General features: G+C 42.4%; 2 protein-coding genes and 1 long non-coding RNA gene across 5 annotated transcripts in view; 2 read left to right on the top strand and 1 right to left on the bottom strand.

The window, feature by feature from the left end:
• LOC110541887 (uncharacterized) lies at positions 1-12,677 on the top strand. The gene is made up of 4 exons (XM_021628580.2): positions 1-158; positions 3,510-3,609; positions 7,384-7,514; positions 12,348-12,677. The coding sequence occupies exons 1-4, from the start codon at positions 27-29 to the stop codon at positions 12,642-12,644; spliced, it is 660 nt and encodes a 219-aa protein (XP_021484255.2). The 5' UTR covers positions 1-26; the 3' UTR covers positions 12,645-12,677.
• On the bottom strand, positions 8,060-14,579 carry LOC132653042 (uncharacterized). Of its 2 annotated transcripts, none has more exons than XR_009590686.1 (3): positions 13,823-14,579; positions 11,281-11,362; positions 8,060-10,284 (listed from the first exon to the last, which is right to left on the bottom strand). It is a non-coding gene; the product is annotated as an uncharacterized LOC132653042 (long non-coding RNA). The 2 variants fall into 2 exon arrangements; XR_009590685.1 differs by having other exon boundaries at positions 8,060-11,016.
• Positions 14,580-14,705: 126 nt separating this feature from the next.
• The window catches only part of Dcaf10 (DDB1 and CUL4 associated factor 10), a 45,305-nt gene continuing 40,874 nt past the window's right edge, over positions 14,706-19,136 (top strand). For both annotated transcript variants that reach the window (XM_060379862.1, XM_060379863.1), the window contains exon 1: positions 14,706-15,362. In XM_060379862.1, the coding sequence (XP_060235845.1) occupies positions 14,812-15,362 (551 nt within the window). In that variant the 5' untranslated portion in view covers positions 14,706-14,811. The remainder of the gene's footprint in view (positions 15,363-19,136) is intronic.

A 19,136-nucleotide genomic window follows, 5' to 3' on the forward strand; every position in this document is an offset into this window, starting at 1 on the left:
GTAAAGTTTGGAAAAAGTTGCCGGTGATGACCCTGAATTCTTACCCTTTTAAGGATGAGCAAGAAAAGAATTCCAAACCCATTGGCCGTTACCCTGTTCCTTATAAGAAGGACCTGCCCTTTGACATTGTAGAGCTCATGGATGAGGTGGAGAGACAGGTGAGACACCCCTGCTGCGGGGGCCAGTGCCATAGAGACCTATACGGACCGCAGTGTAATCGCCAGCGCTGCTTGTCATGGTCTGTCTGAACTCACCACTGTGTGGACCCTTCCCAGGTCCAGGTTCCTTTGTCCATATACCTGTCCTTCTAGGGATAGCCTCTAGGCTTCTGTGGCTCCACTCTGTCCCTTAGTCCTCTGCCCACTGTGACTGAGGTGCACTCTGTAGTTCTGTCTAGCATTGTCGTGTAGTGTGGATATATAACCAGTATAACTTAGCGAGGATACTTGCTAGCTACACAAGTGATAGATATCTTGCTCTTTCCTGCAAAAATCAAGCAGAAAGGTGAAAACAGCAATCTGTTTCATTTATATTTTGTGAGAATATATACTTCTATATGTCCTATTATATCCCATTATGAATATTTTGATGTTTTCTTCCCTGTTTTCTTTGTAAAAATATCCAGGTAAATTTCTTTAATGAAATTATGTTATCTTGAAAATTGTTCCCGGTCAAACATCATTATTTTTAGCGGTGCCTTTTATGAGGCCACTTGTATAAAGATACTGTAATTTATCTCAACAGTCCACCAGAACTGGACTTGAGCTTATAACAAACTGCTCACATGTATATCTTTATATGTGTATATATGTTTGTCCATATATCTTTCTGTACATCCATGAATTGCTCTCCGATTGTAGTTTAGTTTTGCTTGTTGTTGCATTTTCTACTATAAATAATTTGTTTTCCTGTTTACAGAGTAACATTGTAAAACCACAGTATTAAATCAACTGTATTGCTTAAAATAATTCCTTAAATTTTTTATGAAAGCCTATTTTAATAAAACTAAACCAAAATAATATCTCTGAACATTCATGTAATATCTTCTGTATAAATCAATAATTACATGATCTGATTTGTAGCCTAAAGGCTTTCAACCATGCATATATCCAAGATAGATTCAGTGCTTTAATGTTCGGCTGTAGAAACAGTTACGATCCTGCACAAACAAGGAACAGCAGACTATACAGCAGGACTCTGACAGGGAGCTCTGATAGTAGTTTTTAGTAGCTGGGGATTTATTTGGCCAAATTCCAAGATCCTCCTTAAACGTAGACATTTGTTTTAAACTCTTGTTTTTTCAAATTAATACTGCCTTAATAGAACCAGTTATATAAAGATAAGAACATGGCAGCTCTGGTTGGAAAACCTTGCCATCCCCAGCTGTTTTCTCTTCCCAAACTATACGTCCATCTAGTGTAAATGGGTCTTTATGCTGTGTTTTCCAGACTGTTAGTGACCATTTAGTATGTAGTGTCAGTTTCTTTGTTTTCAGCTGCAGCTTGTACAGAAAATTCAGTTTTGTAGTGTAACAGCAGAAATAGTTCAATGTCTCATTTAACTGCAGCTTCAGAGGGAGAATGATCCCTGGCTTGTTTAGTTCAGTGGCTCAGTGATATCATGGGGATTAGTTTCCTTTCATTTCATTGTGATGACTGCTCAGACTTATGGCCTTTTAGATGACCACAATGGCAGCAGAGATCACATCCCCGTACAGCCAGCCACAGGGGGAAGGAGGGCATTCCTGTAGGTGCTAGCTTTTTAAACTCCACTTTATATGGGGTTCATAAAGCCTCTACCTCCCTTCCAACCCTCCAGCTGTAGGTAGGAGAGAAGGAAGGTAGAAGGGAAAGGGGGCATAGACCTCATTATTTCTTCTGGCTGGGTAGGTTATCGGTTTTTGTTTTTGTTTTTTGTTTTTTTTTTTTGGCGGGGGTACAATACCAGTCTCAGTCATCAGGGTATCCAGCAAACACAGCAAGCAGTGTTCTTTCTTCAAAGCGTTCTCTTTGTTCAGCTCCTCTAAGCCACTGCCTTCTCTCTCTCTCTGGGTTCTCATATTTACCCTACCTGCAGCTGGCAAAGACCACACCCCTCTCTGTGCTGCATGAGCTGTGGACAAACTAAATCAGTCCCATATCCCACAGTTGTGATTAAAACAAAAGCACATTTACATAACATACCTGAGTTTTTAAACTAACGAAAACTTCCACTACACATTCCTTTCTCTTATCCCTGTTGGAGAGCAATATAGGCTCCCCTTCATTTCTAACTAGTCACATTAGTTCATTTCATGTGCTAATCACTGACAAATAAAATTAATTTACTATAATTCATTCATCCACTAGTGTTACAACAACAGTTTAGACTCTGCTGAATCATGGCTTTGTATATAAACAAATCCCAAGTTCTGTTGTCAAGGGAGGAGGAAAGAAACTGACAGTTGTCTGCCATTCCATCATGTTAGAAAAAATATAAATGCCAGAATCTCTAGACTGCTCTTCCCATCAAGACATGGCCTTGAGTAACACGCTGAACTGGTTCAGACCTCTATTTCTTTATCATTAAACTGGGGAATATTATTACCTGCCTTATACTTTATAGATTTATAGATAAGGATAAATAAGATTGGAAGTATGAAAAAAAACTTTACAAAGAATTTTACCATATCAACCATATTAAGATGAGTTACTGCTTTTTTTCAAAAGTTTTTCTGTGTAGCCTTGGGTGTCCTGGAACTCACTTTGTGGACCAGACCAGGTTGGCCTTGAACTCAGAGATCTAACTGCCTCTGCCTCCCAAGTACTGGATTAAAGGCGTATGCAACCACCACCAGGGTTTTTTTTTGTTTGTTTTTTTTTTTTAAATAGTGTTTCACTATATATCCCAGGATTGTTTTAAACTCATTCTGGGACTGGAGAAATGGCTCAGTGGTTAAGAACACTTGACTGCTCTTCCAGAGGTCCTGAGTTCAATTCCTAGCAACCACATGGTGGCTCACAACCATCTGAAATGGGATCTGCCACCTTCTTCTGGTGTGCATGAAGACAGAGTACTTACATAAATAAAATACATGAATAAATCTTAAAAAAAGAAACTAATTCTATATCCCAAGCTAGACTTACACTCACAGCAAGTTTCCTTCCCCTGTTTTCTAAGACCTGGGAGTGTAGGTATGTTCCCAGGACTAGTTAATAATTCTAAGAAATAATGAAGCACACCAGTCCTTCTGTGAAATGGCAGTACCTAGTCCAGAATCTAAATGGTAGGATGTTTCATTGATCTAAGTACTGCAGTCTCTAAATTTCAAAATGTTAATTACCCAAAGCTATCATATGCATTTTGGAAGTAACACTTATACCCTGAAAGGTGAAGGAATGTGCAAGAGAGGGCTATAACCTTCCCAAGGCTGGCATTTAACAGGATAGGAGTGGTACCGAGTTATTGTTGCTTATTCTGCTTCTAGTTTTTGTTTTCTGTGACTTTTTTTTTTTCTTTCTTTCCCACAGATAGGATTTTTACCAAATATATTTAAAGTGTTATCTTACCGGCCATTGGAATTCCGAGCTTTCTTTGCTTATTACAATGCCATCTATAACAAAGAAACAGGTAAATGGAAATTCATTGCTAACATATTCTTGGATAAAGCCCAGGTGCCTGGCTTCTGCTTCTAGCATTTCTTCCCCAGTCCTAGGTCCCTATGTCAGGGAGCAGATCACCTTCTGTGACATCTCTGCATTCTTATTTTATTAGTGGTAGTGGGGGTGGGTGAGGGGAAGGGTAGAAAGGGAGAAGTAGAGGGAGGGAGAGAGAGAATGGGAATGAATATGAGTACCTAATCATATAGTCCTGCATGGCCTGGAACTCACTATGTAGCCCAGGCTGAGCCTGAACACACAGCATTCCTCCTACCTCAGCTTGTCAAATGCTGGGATTACACCACCACGTTCACTGACTAGATTTTGAAGTCAATGTCTGATTGCAGCTTTATGACTATAGGTACAGAACTTAAATAAAGTAATAGTAATCTTTCTTACTTAGTTATCTGTGGTTCTTAATGGTCCCTAAATAATCATGAGCCTGGAAGTCAAAGACTAATTTCTTAGGATTCAGTTGGGCTGATACCACCCAGAGAAAAAGTATACAATACATTGGTTTAATAAAATTTTTTGTTCTCTCTCATCTAATTGTTTCCATATGAGAGCTGCTAAAGCTTGACTTGGTTTTTTTTTAATATACTTTGTGGGATAATTGTCACCAGCAAAAAGAAATAGCAGTGGTCGTCACTTGTTCATTTCCATAAGGTCAGGGCATGGAAGTTGCACACATTACCTCCACTTACATCTCATAGGCCAGATTTTGTCCATCAGATTTAGCTACAAAAGAAGGTTATGTGCTCAGCTGCATTCGGAGATCCTGAGTACTAAAGGAAAAAGGGAGCAACACAGATGGATTGTTTTGGGTTTGTTTGTTAGTTGAGACAGGGCCTTATGAGTCTTGGCTGGCCTGGAGCTCACTGTGTAGACCAAGCTGGCCTTACAGATATCACCACACCTCTGCCTCCCTAGTGCTAGGAATAAACACATGCACAGCAGTGCCTTGATAACAAATATCAAGAGACACCAGCAAGTCTGTCACAGTAGTTCTTTTTTTAATAATCTATTTTTATTTTATTGCATTGGTGTTTTGCCTACATGTATGCCTGAATGAGGATATCAGATTTTGGAGTTACACACAGTTATGAGCTGCCATGTGGGTGCTGGGAATTGAACCCAGGTCCTCTGGAAGAGTAGTCGGTGCTCTTAACCACTGAGCCATCTCTCAGCCCTCTGTCACAGTAGTTCTTCATGGCCTGTCACCAGCCTAACATCCCAGCCTCATCCACAATTCCTCTGTTCTGTTTGAATCAACATAGGCTACATTTTATTTTCATAGTGCAGGGGGCCAGGCTTTATCTTCCCTTTAACTGTGCTCAGTATGCTACACCCCAGTACGTCTTTTTACCGCTCCACCCTTTGTGGTGAACCAGCTCTTTGCTCCAAAATCCATCTCATCTGCTTTCAATAACAAGGGATTGTTCCTTCTGTGGTCTACTTTAGTTGCCGTCTTCCCCTTCCCAGTGCTGTGCAAGAATCCCCTCCCTGTGTTGGCAGCACTTCTGTCTTCGGTTTCTCTATCCCTCTGGGAAAAGACCAATGTTTATTCAAATAGGAATTTTGCTAAAAGTAGTCCAAATAAATTTGAACAGAATATTGAAATGTTTCACAGCCTGATTTCCTTACTAGTGAATGTTAAGTACCAAAGAGCTGGTGTGAGGAGAAAATGAGATAGCATATAGAAAGCTTAGAGCTGTACCAGGCATGAACGGGGCTTTCCTCTTCTGTACTCACCCTACTCATAGGCAGCAGGTTTGCTGACGTTAGGAAGTAGTATCTGTTTTTAAAATTGCTATCCCAGCAATTTATAAATTCATTGAGCATATCTTCTCAGGTAATTGCCATATGTCCATAATCTTTTGGGATTATAGTAGTTTTTATGTCATAGAAATACATGGGTTTTCACATAATTTTTTAATGGTGTTTTTTTTTTATGCAATGTATTCTGATCATAGTTTCCCTTTCCTCATTTCCTTACTTTCAACCTTCCTACCCATCCAACTTCATGCTTGCTTTCTCTCTTTAGAAATCAAACAGGGCAAGCCAGACGTGGTGGCACATGCCTTTAATCCCAGCACTCAGGAAGGTGGCAGCAGGTGGGTCTGTGTGAGTTCAAGGTCAGCATGGTCTAGAAAGTGAGTCCAGGAGAGCCAAGGCCACAAAGAAACCCTGTGTATTATTATTATTATTATTATTATTTGTATACACATATTTTAATGTAATCATTATATATCATTATGTTTATGTATATTATATGTTATATATATGTAAACTATTATATGTATGTATACTATAATACATACATAGTACATATATACTAAAAGGCAAGTAAAAACCAAACCAGAATAAACAAATGGGCAAAAAACAGGAGGAACACACATGTAGATGCATGCCCACAAGTCATAAAAACACAAAATTATCATAAACCATAATGTATAATCAAAAGACCAGAAGGTTAAAAAAAACTCCATTATGAGAAAAAAAAAGATCTCCAGAAATCCCATTGAATTCATTGAGTGCTGGCCATCTACTGCTGGGCACAGGGCCTACTCTTAAGTGTGATTTATATACCCACTGAGATTCCTTTGAAGAAACTAAATTTTCCTTTGTGGGTAATTGACAGTTGGTGATAGCTTCTGGGTTCGGGAAGGGGCTCATGAGCACTGGGACCTCATCTGGCAGAGACCAGCACAGGCTGTGTGCGTGCTGCCATGGTGTCTCAGAGTCAGTCCTGTTGTGTCTAGAAAGGTGGTTCCTTGTCTTCCATTCCTACTGGCTCTTAAAACCTTTCTGCCTCATCTTCTACATAGCTCCCTGAGTCCTGAGGTAAGGGGTTTGGTGAATATATCCCATTTAGGATTGGGTATTCTGAAGTTTCTCACTCTCTGTACATTGTCCAGCTGTGGGTCTCTGTATTAGTTCCCTTCTACTGCAGGAGGAAGCTTCTCTGATGAGTGAATGACACTAATCTATGGGTATAGCAGAATGTCAGGAGTCATTTTATTGTTATATTTAGCAGAACAATTAGTATATGGTTTTTCCCTTGGTTTATGCCCTATCTCATGTCCTTGGCTACCTGAGAAGTTCCAGGCATGAGTTCCATCTGATGAGTTGGGCGGAAATCCAATCAGATAGTGGTTGCTTACTGCCACAACTTTTGTGCCACTATTTTAGTTTTTATTTTATGGACATTGGTGTTTTGCCTGTATGTATGCCTGTATGAGGGTGTCAGATCTTGGAGTTACAGCTGCCATGTGGGTGCTGAGAATTGAACCCAGGTCCTCTGGAAGAGTCATCAGTGCTGTTAACCACTGAGTCACCATTGTAGACTGAAGGATTTGTAGCTGGGTTGATGTTTACCTTTCTCCTCTGGTAGTGTGCTAAGTACCTTCCAGTCCCATGAATACTAGTCAGCAGGGATAAAAGCTTTAGCTAGACACCAGCTCAACTTCTTGGTGTTCAGTGTTCAGTGTTGTCTTCAGCAATGGGGCCTTACCAGCAGTTTCACATACACTCTTGAGAGGAGAAAGAGACAATAGAAGAACAAATTCACTTTAGGAAGAGTTAAGTGATATAAAGACAACAAGGAACAAAAATGGATGTGTAAGCGAGGCTAGGCAAATAGGTAAACGGGCAAAGCCGTTGCTAAAACACGCCTAGGCTGGATAAGCTCTTTCTAGGTAGCAGTTTGAGGTTTCTCGAGGAGTGTCCTTTCCTTTTTCTCCAGGTGGGCTCAGCAAAGCTGACAAGGAACTCATCATCATAGTGACCAGCTTGAGTGAAAGGTGCCTATACAACGTGGTTGTCCACAGTGCCATGTACAGGTTCTACTCGAAAAACCCGGTACTCTCTGAGCAGGTTGGTGCCTACCTCCCCTGTGCCAGTTTTAGGGCCTCTGTGTACCTGGGGAAAGGGCAAAAGCCATTTGTATGGTGCAGGGCAATCACCTCAAGTTCTTCTCACTATCTGAGTTCCCTTCTAGACCCTATCACTGTTCCCACCTGCTTCTTTATACGTGGGATATGAGGTAGAGAGGAACAACCCCAGCTTGATGCCAGATGCGCTGGTTACCTGACCTAGATTCTCTCCTCCCTAAAGTGAGCCTCACTTTAATCATTTCACTCTCAGCCCAGAGCTTGCACTCGCATGGAGCGTCCAACCGTAAGATGACAACACCTTATTTCAGAGCTGTCCTTTTCTGCTATGCTACCCTGCTTGCATTTTCTAGTGGGCAGTGATACGTCCACTGATTATTCTTAGAGGAACCAAGTCAGAGTTTTAGCTTTTTTTTTTTTTTGTTATTTTTTAAAATTATTAATTAGTTTATTCACTTTGTATCCCCCCATAAGGCCCTCCCTCTTCCCCTCCCGGCCCCACCCTCCCCCCCCTTCACGCATGCCCCTCCCCAAGTCCACTGATAGGGGAGGTCCTCCTCTCCTTCCTTCTGATCTTAGTCTATCAGATCTCATCAGGAGTGGCTGCATTGTCATCTTCTGTGGCCTGGTAAGGCTGCTTTCCCCTCAGGGGGAGGTGATCAGGCCTGTTAGATTATGTCAGAGGCAGTCCCTCTTCCCACTACTATGTAACCCACTTGGACACTACACTGCCGTGGACTACATCTGTGCAGGGGTTCTAGGTTATCTCCATGCATGGTACTTGGTTGGAGTATGAGTCTCTGGGAAGACCCCTGTGTTCAAATTTTCTGGTTCTGTTGCTCTCCTTGTGGGGTTCCTGTCCTCTCCAGATCTTACTATTTCCCACTTCTTACATAAGATTCCCTGCACTTTGCCCAACAGCTGGCCATAAGTCTCAGTGTCTGCTTTGATAGTCTGCAGGGCAGAGGCTTTTAGAGGCCCTCTGTGGCAGGTTCCTAGGTTGTTTCCTGTTTTTTTTTTTTTTTTTTTTTTTTCTTCTTCTGATGCCCATCTTCTTTGCCTTTTGTGATAGGGATTGAGCGTTTTAGTCAGGGTTCTCTCTCTTAATTAGTTTCTTTAGATGTACAGGTTTTAGTAGGTTTATCCTATGTTGTATGTCTATATGAGTGAGTATATACCATGTGTGTCCCTCTGTTTCTGGGACAGCTCACTCAGGATGATCCTTTCCAGTTCCCACCATTTACCTGCAAATTTCATAATTTCCTTATTTTTCATTGCAGAGTAGTACTCCATTGTGTAGATGTACCACAACTTCTGCATCCATTCTTCAGTTGAGGGGCATCTGGGCTGTTTCCAGCTTCTGGAATAAAGCTGCCACAAACATGGTGTACTTGAGCCCCTTTTGGATATATGCCTAGGAGTGGTATGGCTGGATCTTGAGGAAGCGTTATTCCTAGTTGTCTGAGAAAGCGCCAGGTTGATTTCCAGAGTGGTTGTACAAGTTTACATTCCCACCAGCAGTGAGGAGGTTTCCCCTTTCTCCACAACCTCTCCAGCATGTGTTGTCACTTGAGTTTTTCATCTTGGCCATTCTGATGGGTGTAAGGTGAAATCTCAGGGTCGTTTTGATTTGCATTTCCCTAATGGCTAATGACGTTGAGCATTTCTTTAAGTATTTCTCTGCCATTCAATATTCCTCTACAGAGAGTTCTCTGTTTAGCTCTGTTCCCCATATTTTTAATTGGATTACTTGGTTTGCTGTTTTTTTTAGCTTCTTTAGTTCTTTATATATACGGGATATTAGCCCTCTGTCAGATAAAGGGTTGATGAAGATTCTTTCCCAGTCTGTAGGCAGTTGTTTTGTTTTGATGATGGTGTCCTTTGCTTTACAGAAGCTTTTCAGTTTCATGAGGTCCCATTTATTGATTGTTGCTCTTAGAGCCTGTGATGTTAGTGTTCTGTTCAGGAAGTTGTCTCCTGTGCCAATGAGTTCAAGGGTGTTCCCCACTTTTTTTTTCTAACCAATTTAATGTGTCCGGTTTTATGTTGAGGTCTTTGATCCACTTGGACTTCAGTTTTGTGCAGGGTGATAAGTATGGATCTATTTTCATTTTTTTACATGTAGACATCCAGTTAGACCATTTGTTGAAGATGCTATCTTTTTTCCATTGTATGGTTTTGGCATCTTTGTCAAAGATCAGGTGTCCATAAGTGTATGGGTTTATTTCTGGGTCCTCTGTTTGGTTCCATTGATCCACCATTCTGTTTCTATGCCAGTACCATGCAGTTTTTATAACTGTTGCTCTATAGTACAGCTTAAGATCAGGGATGGAGATACCTCCAGAAGATCTTTTATTGTAGAGGATTGTTTTGGCAATTCTGGGTTTCTTGTTATTCCACATGAAGTTGAGAATTTTTCTTTCCAGGTCTGTAAAGAATTGTGTTGGTAATTTGATGGGAATTGCATTGAATCTGTAGATTGCTTTTGGTAAGATGGCCATTTTTACTATGTTAATCCTGCCAAGCCATGAGCATGGGAGATCTTTCCATCTTCTGATATCTTCTTCGAATTTTAGCTTTTATTTCTTAGTGCTGGCCCTAGCTTTTGCCCCAATCTGTATATCTTTCTGGAATGGTCGCTATCTTCTCTTCCACCAAGATGGATTGTGAAATTAGTCCTGTTTACCCAGTAACCAACTTACTCTGTTCTTGATTCATCTCAGAGGTCATCCTAATTATTTGCAGAAAATGGGCTGAGGACAAAGACAGCAAATGAGAATTTGCCACCAAGTTTCTCTGGTCCTACTTTCTACAAAATCCCTTGTTTTTGGAGCTGGGGAAATAAAAAGAAATTCTCTAAATTTATTTTAAAGTTGAAGTGTGTCAGTTTCTCTACTCCTACAGTCTTCTCTCCTGACATGACCTGAGCAGAGATTGTGTTGCTAGCCTCTAGGTAACTTCAGGATCCCTTCTGTCCTTCAGAGTGCCCCTCCAGTCAGCTGGCCCATGATTGTCCTGGCTTTGTCAAGCATTGCCTCCTAGTTGCCATCAAGTGTGTTGTCATACTGTGGTTGATGAGGTGGTCTAATATCTTAAGTTTTTAGTAGTTTCCAGTAATTTGCTTCCATCAGAGAAAATGGTTATTAGTACAGTCTGTAAGGCTCATGTTCTTGGGACCTGACCTCAGCTCTGCAATGGCGTAGCCATTGACCATAGGGAAGTTACTTTGCTTTTTTGAGCTGCAGTTTCTTCAATAAAATGGGGGATAATAAAAATACTGCTGCTTAGAGAATGAGATGTAAATAATGAAATGCCCAACACATTCTTAATGCATCAGTGGCTGAATGTACGGCTTGTTTTTGTTTTTGGCTTTAGCTTTGTGAGACAGTCTCTCGTGCTGAAGCTCAGGATGGAATTCACTGTGTTTCCCTAGGTGGAATCACACTCTCAGGGAACCTCCTGTTTCAGCATGAGCCACTGTTTATCTGTGGATAAATAGAAACTATTAATTTCACAAATATTGTGTCTTGATTGGGCTTTACTGGGGACTGAGAGCCCTGTTTTTATCTAGGAGGGAAGCTCTTCAAGTATGATAAAGTTATTGACTATGAGATTAATTAGCTAATTAATTGATTGATATTTGTTTATTTGTCTATTTGGTTTTGAGACAGCGTTTCTCTGTGTAGCCCTGGTTGTCTGGGTACTCACTCTGTAGACCAGGCTGGCCTTTAACTCAGAGAGCCACTTACCTGCCTCCCAAGTGCTGGGATTAAAGGTGTACACCATCACTGCTTGCTTGGCCTGATGCTGAGATTTTTCTTTAAATCATGGCTGTTTAGGGGAAAAGAGATAATTTTTTTAAGAATGCTTTTTTAAAAGATTTATTTATTTATATTTATTATTTATTATTTATGTTCTGCCTGCATGTATGCCTGCAGGCCAGAAGAGGGCACCAGATCCAGAAGGTTGTGAATTGAACTCAAGACCTTTGGAAGAGCAGCCAGTGCGCTTAACCTCTAAGACATCTCTCCAGCCTCAAAAGGGAGAATTTGCTCATTTTTAAGAGACAAAGTCATGTTCTCTTGCCCAGACTGTTACTAAACTAAGTCATCCTCATGTCTCAGCTTTGAGTAAAGGGATTGCCACTGTGTCCAGGTGGAAAGGAGGAGCTCTTTTCTTTTTTAAAGTTAAGGGTGTGTGTATACGCCTGAGTATGTGTGCACTACATGAGTGCAGGTGTTGTCAGGCTAGCAGAAGGTATTGGATCCCCTGGAACTGGGGTTACTGCAGGTATGAGCCACCATGTGGGTACTGGATACGGAATCTGGGCCCTGTGCAAGAGCAGTCAGTGCTCTTAATTGTGGAGCCATCTTTCCAGCCTGAAAATAAAGAGAATTTTGAAAGTAAACTAAGCAGAAAGTCTTTAGAAACGTGTACTTATTTGTGTGTGCAAGCTTCACCTGCACGCATGTATACCACATGTGCACAGTGCCTCAGAGGCCAGAAGAGGATGTCAGACCCCCTGAAACTGGAGTTACAGATGCTTGTGAACTGAGCCTACATCCTCTGCAAGAGCAAGTGCTCTTAACCACTGAGATATCTCTCCAGTCCTGCAAAAAAGACTTCTTGGTAGACATGGTTTTGAAGTAGATTTCCATTAGGCCTGCCTGCCCAAGATATTTATCTTTCTGGTCTGATTTTGCTCCTTTTATTCTAGAATAACATTGAGGGCTTTTCCGCATTAATTTCATTAGACCTTGAATTTTATTAACTGTGTTGTAATGGACCAAGATTTTGATTGTGTGTTTCATTGCAGGTCTGTATAAACTGGAGAAAGTCTGACCTCCCTGCACGAGAAAAAGCAATGGTAGAGTTTGCACTTGCTGTTTCCCATGCTGATGAAATAACAGATGAGCATTTCAAAAAGCTTGAAATGCACGGCTTCAACAGAGAAGATGCCTGGGACATTGCTACCATTACAGCTTTCTTTGCTATGGCCAACCGCTTTGTTCATTTTATCGACATCATTCCTAACAGGGGATTCTATTCAGTGGGCAGAAACAATGATACTAAACAGACTGAGAATGAAAGTACTGCTCCGAAAATATGTTAGCCTGACAGGAAAGGCCAGTGTTTATCGTTTCACTTATGTTGCACGAGAAGACATCAGTTGTATAGCAATTTAAAAATAAAAATAAAACATCCTAGTTATTGAATAGAGAAAAAGCATTGTTCCCACCCACTTGATGAAAAATAGGTCCTGAGTTGTCAGGGACATGTGATACTTGACAGATGGGGACACGGTTCAGAAAATCTTTGTTGAGTATTTACTTCCTTTGTGATCCAAAAGAACCATAAGGCAAAGGGGTTCCAATGATGCTTAAATATGAATAGATACCTAAGTGAACTTTTGCTACTAAAGTTGAAATTTTTTTTTAGCTTTCCAAATGGTTTTACCCAGAAATTGGTCAATCTAGACTGATTTGAAGTCAGTTCCTACTAACATGGCTGAATGTATAGACTCTCAAAGGTAGTGGATCTACAGGAACAGCTGAATTTTAGTTCTATTTTTAGTGCCTTCTCAAGTTTTTTACTGATAAAGAATCTTAGTGTTATGTAATGTGCTTTAAAAAATATGTTAAGCCTTTAGTAAATATTTGGAATAAGTATTACATATTAAATAAAAGCATTTAAAGAAACAGGTATTACTAAATGACTTATTCTTTGTGTTACAACCATTTTAATTTTTCAAGAGTCATTATAACATGACAGAAAACATGTAATACAAACTTTTTTACTCACATTTTGTTTCCTTAGATTTTCTAAATTAACAGTGAACACGTTTTATTCTCTTCTCTACAGTACTAGGGGTTAACGTCAGGCTTCACACGTTAGGCAAATGCTCCACCACTGAACCATACTCTCAGCCTGGGAAACAGCTCTTAAATGGCTTTGGGACCCTGGTATGCTTTTTCATGTTGAATCCCCTGCCCTGTGAAACCTGACTATGCGGAGTTAATACAAACAGAATGAAGATTTCTTGATTTTTCTGCTTAAAGTTCAACCGTAAAACTGAATGAAGATTTCTTGATTTTCTGCTTTGAGTTCATCCATTGAGCTGGAGTGGTGGTGGTGAACGAATTTAATCCTAGCCCATGGGAGGCAGAGGCAGGTGGAGCTTTGTGAGTTTGAGGGCAGTCTGATCTACAAAGAGAGTTCAAGACAGCCAGGGCTTCACAGAGAAAGCCTGTCTCAAAAACAAAAGAGCGCAATCATTGAATATCTAATTACCTTCCTGCAGACATCTTTCAGGTCTATCTTCACAGGCTAGATTGTCTTCCTGGTTACCATCACAGTCACTAAATGTGAACTTCTACAATGCTGTCTAAGACCTAGAGAATTGGTCAGTATATCTGCCTTGCCTTTTATCTCAAGCTATCCTTTTTGAGGACTAAGCTTCTCTGCACTGAAAACCCCCATTTTATGTTAATACTTTCGTTAAAAACAGGGTTGTTCGTACTCCGAAGCAGCAGTGAGAAAGGCCTTCTATCCTCGGGGACATTCGTGCAGTGATCGGAAGATTCAATATATGCTCAACTTGACAGTGGGCTCTTGCTTTGTAGGGTTGAGCTGATGCAGCTCTTCAGCTCCCCTCAGTTCTAGCCGCATCTATGTTCCTTTTGCAAGGAAGAGAGAAGGCTCTGGCCTTAATAAAGATTTACCTTACTGCGCAGTAGCCGAGATTTGGGCAGACATTTATGGCACTCATAGGTTCCGTTATTCTAGGCACAGTCCGATGCCTTTTAAGTGTTAATATTCGTAAATCTTTAGACTCCTAGGCTGAGTAGGCAGTGCACCAAGAGATTTACTGTGCGACCTACATAAATACAGTACTACTCCCTCCCCCATCCCCCGTGCCCAATCTCAGCGTCAGGACAGCAGCAGGTAATCCGACCGGGTCTCTTCGGCCGGTCACACAGCCAGCTCACTGACAGCCGTGGGCTGACTCTCAGCTGTTTGTAGTCGGGTCCTGCGCGCCCGACGTGGCTCACAGAGGGCTAGTGGCTCCCTCCTGACCTCACAGTCCTCCAGGGTGGCGGCGCCTACGACTCGGCGGTGCCCCTGCTTTTCCGTCCCCGGCGGAGGGCAGCCAAGCGGCGGCACGGCTTTCCCAGTCGGCGGGTTTAGGACGCGACACCCGGAAGTGGCGGCTGGAGCGGGAGCGCTGAGTTGTCGGGCGGCGGGACAGCGGCCCGGAATAGGGGGCGGGGGCGTTGGTCATGTTTCCCTTCGGGCCCCACAGCCCGGGCGGGGACGGGGCGGCTGGAGCCGAGGAGCCGCCGCCTCTCGGAGGGCCGGCGGCAGCCTCCAGACCGCCCTCTCCAGCCCCGCGGCCGGCGCCTCCACAGCAAGAAGCTGACGCGGCCCCTCCCCCGCCGGCCGCCCGCAGCCCTCGGCTCCCGGGCGGCCCTGCACTGTCCCCGGACGAGCGCGCCGGAGAGCTCGCGGCCCCCGGAGCTCTGGAGTTGTCCGCTGCCGCCCCGCAGGCCGAGCTGTCACCGTCGTCCTCGCCGCGCAGACGCTCGCGGCCGGACTGCAAGGCGGGCAGCCGGAGCCGGCAGGGCCTCAGCACCGGCCTGGGCGGCCCCGGCGCCAGACTGTTCGGGTGGCTGAGAGAGCGAAGCCTCGGCCGCGGCCTGTTCGTGGACCCGGCGCGGGACAATTTCCGCACGATGACAAACCTGTATGGTTCCATCCACCCCGCCGACTCCGTGTACCTCAGCACCCGCACCCACGGTGCTGTCTTCAACCTCGAGTACTCGCCGGACGGGTAAGCTCCTGCGCCCCAGCCGGCTCCCTCCAGCCAGGCTGCTGGCCTTCGTGCCCCTGATCCTTTCAGAAGCACATTGTCTGTCGCCCGTGAGCCCCGTCCTGGCCTTTTGAGGTAGGCAGGCTCAGAGCTTCCCTTCGGGGTCCTGGAGGCTCGGTGAGAGAGAAATAGCTTAAGCCATCGCTGCAGGTCAGAGCCAGTCCACCGCTAGGACTTTGTGGTACTCAGGTGCCCAGTAAATGCGCTTTAAATGCGTACTCATCGTTTTGCTGTTATCCTGCTTGGCTTTTCTCTGATCTGAGTTTGTGTTAAAGGTGGAAACCTTGCAGAGTCTTTGGACCTTGTGCCAGATCCTGTCATGAGACAATCAAGCTCCAGAAAGATACTAAGTCAGACACTGCAGAACTACGTTTCTCAGTGTTTGGACCATTTGTGGAATGACTACATGCTTGGGTTGAGGGTATCCAGCTTTTTTTCTGGACTGGTAAGATGTTTGCTGTTGTTTTACCTCAAGCTGTAGGAAATTTTCAAAACTACCCCAGGTCCATTTAGTCCTTTATCTTGCAAGTGCACAGGTTTAACAACAGTCAGAAGAAAATACAGCTCATGGTTCCACCATAAGATGACATAATTAATAGCATTCTTATTACATCAGGCCTCTGAGTTACTGGCCTTTGCTTAGTTAATGCATTCATTCATTCATTCACTCCCTCAGTCACTAGATGCACCTGGAACACTTGATAGGTTGCAAGTGTGTGGCTACCAGCGGTGAGTAAGACTAGCTAATGACAGGCCTTTTACTGAGCTTGGGCTCTATTAGTTATGAGAGTCTAAGCAATGCACAGTATACACCCACACATTGAGATAAAGGCTTGAAGCCTGTCGATCTAGGGTGAGAAAGTGCGCTTGAATCAAGATCAGAAAACAATTGCAGAAGATATGGTTATATTATTGGTTTGGTATCACATTTTACTTGATTGACTGAGTGATTACTGTCCTGGGCTCACACATGCTAGAGAAGTGCTGTTCCATTGAGCTACAGCTCTGTCTCTAAATTGCAGAAGATAAATGAATCAAGATTTCTGGGTAAAGAATAGAAGTATTTTATACGAATATGAACTTACGCTGAAGGGTCATATTAGCATATCATGTTAGAGGAAATGATGAAGCAAAAAAAAATTTCAAGGAAGAAAGATTTAATATGCTGAGAAAGAAGCAAGGGAACATAGCTACTGAGCAAATAAGACCTGTTTTAGTTCATTGATAAAAATTTTCTTCCTAATTATACCTGGTACTAGGATCTCTGGGGCATCTTCCATAGCAGTTTCCTGGAGTTTTAGCAGTGGGTGCATACCTGAATTTGGAAGAAAACTTACGAGAAGAGAAACTTTCGTTACCTGAAGCTTATTCATAGAACCGTCTTCCTTATACTGTACTCTTAAAGCTTCCTCCTCTCCCCAAATTCTGTCTGTTCCTTTTTTCTCTATAGCCCAATCCCTCTTTATCAAATGTCTATTTATACTTTCAGGACTTCAGAAGAAATTATGTTATTATGTTGATTCTTTGGAGGTAGATTTTATAAATAGAAAATGGTGATTCTAGGGTTATTTATGAAAAATTTAATTTAAATTGCCCAGTGGCTGTTAGAATGAGGCTTACGGCTTACACCACATAGTTCCTGTTTTCTTTTCTTTTTTTTTTTGAGGCAGAGTTTCTCTGTGTATCCCTGGCTGTCTTGGAACTCTGTAGACCAGGTTGGCCTTGAACTCATAAAGATCCACCTGCCTCTGCCTCCTGAGTGCTGGGATTATAGGTGTTTGCCACCACCTCCTGGCTACACATAGTTCTTATTTGAATATTTCTCCTTTCTCCCAGAGAAATTTATTTATTCATTTTGTTTCATTTTGGTGTTGTCTCCATGATGGCCCTGGTTGCCCTGATACTCACTGTGTAGACCAAGCAGGCCTCGAAGTCACAGAGATCCATCTTCCTGTTTTTCAAGTGCTAGTATTAAAGACATCACACGTTCATGTGCATACCATGGCTTACATGTGGAGGTCAGAAGACAACATGCAGAGTCATTCTTTCCACATATGGCTCTCAGGGATGGAACTCAGGTAGTCAGCCTCTGTGTTAAGTACCTCTACCCAGCCATCTTGTCAGCCACCAGAAGCATTTTTTGATTTTCAAGACAGGGTTTCTTTGTCCTGGACTCGTTTTGTATACCAGACTAGCTGCAAACTCAGAGAGATTCGCCTGTCTTTGCCTCCCTAAGTGTTGGGATCACAGGAAGACACACACACACACACACACACACACACACACACGTTTATCCGCATATGCACAGATATGCAAAGGTAAGAAAGGGATTGATACTGGTTGATACTGTCCAGTGGTAAAGCACTCACCTAGCATGTGGGTTTAATTAAGTACCCCACCACACAAGATGAAGTATAATAGATAAAAAGTACAAAGAATAGTTGAAAATAAATCCAGATGTTACTAAGTACAATAAATATGTGTTCTAATAAAGAAAAAACATAGTTCCAGCTGTCAGAAGTCTAAGGGCAGGAGGACCACTTGGGCCCATTAGTTTGAAACAGGCTTAGACAATATATCCAGACCCTATTTCAAAGGGATAAGCAAAGATTGTTAGATTACAGAAGAAAATAGCTAAAAGGGAATACAAATATATATCAAATACATTCTAAAACAATTATATTAAGAGGAGGATAACATAGGCTTGAAGGGAAAAAATTACTAAAGCGACTAAGTTACATCATAATGATGAAAACTCAGCTCTTCCCAGAAACTTGAATGGGTATTTACATAAAGATTAAACAAATATTAGATTTAAAATATAACAAGGTTTGACACTTCTGGGAGAAAACAGCAAATTTATCACCATAAGGGAAAGAAGAAGAATACATAGGTAAGACAGTAGCACCATTTTTTCAGCATCACTTAAAATCTTTAAAAGGGCAAGGATAGAGCACTCTGTACTACCATGATATTCAGCCACTACGTACTGCTTCAGCTATACCAGTTGTTAAAATATTGATTCTTTCCCAGTAATTGAAGTTAATTCTCCAAACGTGTCTTCATTGCAGTGCTTCAGTACACTCCTTGATACTCCTAGAGTAAACCATTATATTAGCAGTTATAGAATCAAGAACCAGCATAGCAAGAGGCTGTTAACAAAAATCTGTGTAGAGAACTGTAAGCCTGCATCTAGTCTAATTGATCCCCCACATATAGTGTGCTAATGTGCCCCCTGCCTCCATATACCTGAGGGTAGAGCTGTGTCTTAGGGTTTCTGTTGCTGTAGCGAAAACACCATGACCAAAAAGCAAGTTTGGAAGAAAGGGTTTATTCAGCTTATACTTCCAGATCAGCTCATAGTCTATCATCAGAGGAATTCAGGACAGGAACTCAAGCAGGGCTGGAACCTGGAGGCAGGAGCTGATGCAGAGGCCATAGAGGGGTACTGCTTACTAGCTTGCTTCCCATAGTTTTCTCAGCCTGCCTTCTTATAGAACCCAGGACCACCAGCCCAGGGATGGCACCACCCACAATGGACAGGTTTCTCTGTGTAACCCTGGCTGTGCTGGAACTCACCCTGTAGACCAGACTGGCCTTGAACTCAGAGATCCACCTGCCTCTGCCTCCAGAGTGCTGGGATTAAAGGCGGGTACCAACACAACCAGGCTTTGGAAATAAAGTTTTTAAAAAGTAGAAATTAATGAAATTTGAAAATAGAAATACTCAATATGG

The sequence above is a fragment of the Meriones unguiculatus genome, chromosome 3 (genome assembly GCF_030254825.1).
Source record: "Meriones unguiculatus strain TT.TT164.6M chromosome 3, Bangor_MerUng_6.1, whole genome shotgun sequence".
NCBI classification, from domain to species: Eukaryota; Metazoa; Chordata; class Mammalia; order Rodentia; family Muridae; genus Meriones; species Meriones unguiculatus.